General features: G+C 27.7%; 1 protein-coding gene across 2 annotated transcripts in view; it reads right to left on the bottom strand.

The window, feature by feature from the left end:
* The window catches only part of sigmar (Tumor necrosis factor alpha-induced protein 8-like protein sigmar), a 31,705-nt gene extending 27,652 nt beyond the window's left edge, over positions 1-4,053 (bottom strand). For both annotated transcript variants that reach the window (XM_014426303.2, XM_014426301.3), the window contains exon 1: positions 3,915-4,053. Coding sequence is in view for 1 of the 2 variants with exons in the window: in XM_014426301.3 (XP_014281787.1) it covers positions 3,915-3,990 (76 nt within the window). In the remaining variant the exon portion in view is untranslated. The remainder of the gene's footprint in view (positions 1-3,914) is intronic.
* Positions 4,054-4,853: the final 800 nt, after the last annotated feature.

Here is a 4,853-nt window from a genome sequence, read left to right as displayed (position 1 = left end):
TTTTATTTTCTTCGGTTTACTTTTTTACCTATTTTGAATACTGTTTATATATATATATATATATTATCCTTCTTAGTGTCTTTTGCATTGAATATTTTGTGATAAACTCAATTAACTTTCAAATCGATATTCATATATTATCGATTTATAAATTGAAAAACTAAAGTTGGAATAATTTTTGTATTATCTTGTTTGAACAAGTGTGAGTTATTTTTCTGTCTGTGTTTATATAAGGCGAAGGTTGTGCTGAAGTTCGTATTTAATATCTCTTATAGTATATCAGAAATTTTACTAGTTATGTTTTTGGTACTATTATAAGTATAACTTTAGTATGACACTTTTTTTTTTTAAGATATATAATAAAAAATTAAATTAAAATCTCTATACTATCTCTATACTCTCCGGTAGCTACTTTTCTAATATAAGCGAATAAAAAATGATTATGAAACTGCTTAAGGTGATTAACTTGAACAATAAGTAAAAATTAAAACTAAATACTGGAAGATTATTGATTGACCGTGTGTAAAGATGAAAGGAATATGGTCCGGGTGCGGTCAAGAAAAACTCAAACAGTAGAAATATACTATTTTAATGAGCCAACGTTTCGCCCCACGTTGCAGGGTTTCTTCAGGGCTATTTTGACGGCAGTCAAAACTAAAATCAATTTTTAAAATCATTTTAGTTTTGACTGCCGTCAAAATAGCCCTGAAGAAGCCCTGCAACGTGGGGCGAAACGTTGGCTCATTAAAATAGTATATTTCTACTATTTGAGTTTTTCTTGACCGCACCCGGACCATATTCCTTTCAACATTAAAACTAAATAATTTTAAATTTCCAAAACTGAAACTATCATCCCTTACTAATTTATATTCTTGTCACTTTTTTTGAAATTAAGTCAATTAACTTCATCAAATTTACTCCACACTCGACTAAGCCAAGAATACTTACTGTTAGGAGGATGTCGCTCAACATGTGGACAGTGTAACGTACCACTAACTGTAAAAATATACTGACAGACTGTAGGAATTTAATTAGTACAAGAGCCGGAAAGAAAAAAAGGCAGTTATTTCACCACAATTTTTGATTACTTTAATGAAAACTAGATATAATTACTAGTCAAAACTGATGGGTCTGCCAAATATAGGTAGGGGAAATAAAAAATGGACCCAGTTTCAAAATATTAAAAATAATTAATTTTTCATTCAGAGCTCTATATCTTAAAAACTACCAACAAAACTAGTCTAAGAGAACATTATTTAAAGGAGAGTAAATTTGCTGAAATATGAGCCTTAATAGAGCTATTTATATCCAATAGTTCTCAAGATATAGTTTTTTAAAAAGCAACATTTCATAAAAATCTATTGAAAGATTAGTATTTAGTGAATTTATTTTGAGAAATCTATATCTCAATAACCATTCGACATACATATGTCTATTAGCACTCAAATTAAAGCTAGTTTAATGTACTATAAACATATAAAATCTACTGAAAGATTATACGAACGATAAACATCATAAACTACTTCATAGCTCATTAAACTAGCTTTAACTTGAGTACTAACAGACATCTGTACGTGAAATGGTTTTTGAGTTATAGATTTTTCAAAATAAATTCACTACTACATTTTTATGAAATATTACTTTTTAAAAAACTATATCTTTAGAACTATTAGACGTAAATAGCTCTATTAAGGCTCATATTTCAGCAAATTTACTCTTCTTTAAATAATGTTCTCTTAGTTTTTCTAGTGTTGTTTGTAGATTTTAAGATATAGAGCTCCGAATGAAAAATCAATGGTTTTTTCACGTTTTGAAACAGCCGCCATTTTTTAATCCCCCTACCTATACTTGGCAGACTCATCAATTTTAACTAGTAACTATATATAGTGTTTATTGAAGTAATAAAAAATTGGGGTGAGATAACTGCCTTTTTTTCTTCCCGGTTCTTGAACTATAAGGCTGTGAAGTCTGGGGAGCGGCTTTCCTTACAAAAAAAAAAAAATTACAATACTTTCAAAATAAATTCCGAAGAATTGCAGTGGCTCATACGAAATAGCCCTTTGAATCGGGAATTACAAATGGAATCAATAAGTCCAAGTTAAAATTTCAGCAAATTTACTCTACTTTAAATAATGTTCTCTTAGATTTTCTAGTGTTGTTGGTAGTTTTAAAGATATAGAGAATGAAAAATTAATTATTTTTGACGTTTTTAAAAATCCGCCGTTTTTATTCCCCCTACGTATACTTGGCAGACTCATAAATTTTGACTATTAATTATACGTAGTTTTCATTAAAGTAATCAAAAATTGGGGTGAAATAACTGCCTTTTTTTCTCCTCTTGGGCTCTTGTACTAAATATACTTTTAGACAATTATTAAAAGATAATGGCTCTCACATTCCAAAAATATTTGATTACCTTCAGAAAAAAAATATGAACGAATATATTTATAACTAATTTGATTTATTTACATCTTTTTTATATTAATTAATGTCACTGTTCATAGAATTGAAAAAAAAATATATATATATTTTTCAATTTTATTTTATTTATATATCTATATTTTTAATATTAAATATTGATAAGATGTAACCTTATGTATTATAGTATAGATATTTTGTTATAAGGAAAGTTTCCGAGAGGTGAGAGGTCAGTCAGTATGCTTAGGCAAAGATAACAATTGATATGGATTGCCTAATATTATATTTTAAAAAATTACTCCAATTAGGCAAACAATTGATAAACTTTATTTTGTAACCTATTGACCATAGTTCTGTCTTGAGTATTATTGTGTATATTTGTTAAATTAACATATAACAAAATATCTTAATAATAATGTTAAATTAATAAAAGATATCCATATGAACAAATACAGTTTATAATGTATATTTATGTGATATATAAAGTAAATTGTACAAATTGTGACTAAATGTATAAAGCTGAAACTGCCATGTGCCATTATATTAAAAAATTAAAAATAACCAAAAATAGAAAATTAAAAGAGGTTACATATATAGTTGACCGTATAACTTTAAATAATAGAAGATGATCATGGTAGCGGTCAAAAAAGAACAAATAGTTTTTAACTACTTAATGTCCAACGTTTCGCCACACTTTGCAGGGCTTCATCAGGGCTGTTCAAAGCGATAGGTTAAACAGACCAATCGCTGACAGACCAGACTTAAACAGACCAATATATTTAACCTTTTGCTTTGAACAGTTCTGATGAAGACCTGTAAAGTGGGGCGAAACGTCGGACATTAAGTAGTTAAAAACTATTTGTTCTTTTTTGACCGCTACCCTGACCGCCTTAAAAGAGGTTATCTATATATAAATTAAAAATAGTGTTAATTACAAAAATGAAAAAAAAAAAAACATGAATATAGATAACTCAAATATAATAAATAAATTACAGTTATAGCAGCCTAAAATTATTTAAATATATTCTTAATTAATGAAATAGAAATTAGAAAAATAAATTAATAATATAGTATAAAAGTAAACTCAAGGAAAAGTCCTGGACAATAATATGTCAGTACTAGAGGCGGGCTTTAAAGAGACATAAATTAGGGGTAAGAGTCCTGCCAGTTCAGTACAAACTAAAACACTTTCAAGTAGAGCAATTAGCAAATATTATAATTACAGACGAAGTATAGAAATGTACTCGTATATTAAGATGGCAATGTAATTACTGATGAGCTATAAACAGTTACGTACAAAAGTGTTTATTTTATAAAATGGTAAAATTATTTCAGATTGTTGGTCTTTAAAATGGGGGAAGAATCTCGAAACTAAATATATTAAGAGAAAGGAGCTTTCACAAAAATTCCAAATACAATACCACATAATAACATCATAAACATAAATTATTTATTTTATATATTTATTGTTGTAATTTATGTAATATATTACTCACAGTGGATGTTATCCTTTGGTATCCAGTGGTATATGAGCCAGGCTTGAAGCTCGCATAGAGTTGACATAGTCACCATACCTAGAACAGAATGACGTAGTCAAAAACGTAGATCTTGCACAGGACACACATCACACATCGACATACAATATGTTACTGAAGTGGGTTCACACACCTTCCCCCTGTACAATTCCCCCACTCCCTAACTCAACGTACAAACTCTCACCTGGTCCCACGATGCTTTTTCGATCTTCATTGGAACTGCAAGGAACTAATGTTCTAATGCATTTTCAATCAAAACTTTATAATTTGTACGATGTAATAATTTAATAATGAAGTAAAATTTGAAAAAAAATTATTAAGTTAAAAAAAAAAAAAGAATAAATTCTTATGACGGTCAACATTTGTAGAAAATAGACGAGAAATAACACTGTCAAGCCAGACAAATATTTTCGATGACGTCTAAGTCAAAATTAAATTTTCCTTAAGATATATACTTTCAAAAGTTTTTATCATTAAAATAGAGAGCGAAATTTTGATAAGTCAATCCGGAAAGAAATAATAAAACTGTTATTTACTGTAATAAACGAGATAAAAGTTGTGATTTGGCAGCTATGGGTTCAAATTTCTAGTTTTTAACCCAGAATAAATAATAGCTGAATAAGTTATATTTATAGTTTATTTTTTAAACAAATAATTATTTCTATAAGTAAAAATGATAAATTTAAAATATATAATAAAATAAATCAGTCATATGAACCTATTTTATCATATTAAAATTGGATATTATTTTCTTGGAGGTTGATTATATTATTTTTTAAAATGCTGATGTAAAGAAATCTTCCGATTAGAATATATTATTATTTCATATTTTTTACTTGAACAACTTTTCAGGATTTACCCCATACTCATGAACTAAGTATCCTCATATTTGTCATTTAT

Source organism: Halyomorpha halys, unplaced genomic scaffold, assembly GCF_000696795.3.
Source record: "Halyomorpha halys isolate HHAL.00 unplaced genomic scaffold, Hhal_1.1 Scaffold568.1, whole genome shotgun sequence".
In the NCBI taxonomy this organism is placed as follows: Eukaryota; Metazoa; Arthropoda; class Insecta; order Hemiptera; family Pentatomidae; genus Halyomorpha; species Halyomorpha halys.
The sequence above is the reverse complement of the archived record's forward strand: the minus strand, read 5'-3'. Positions and strand labels throughout refer to the sequence as shown.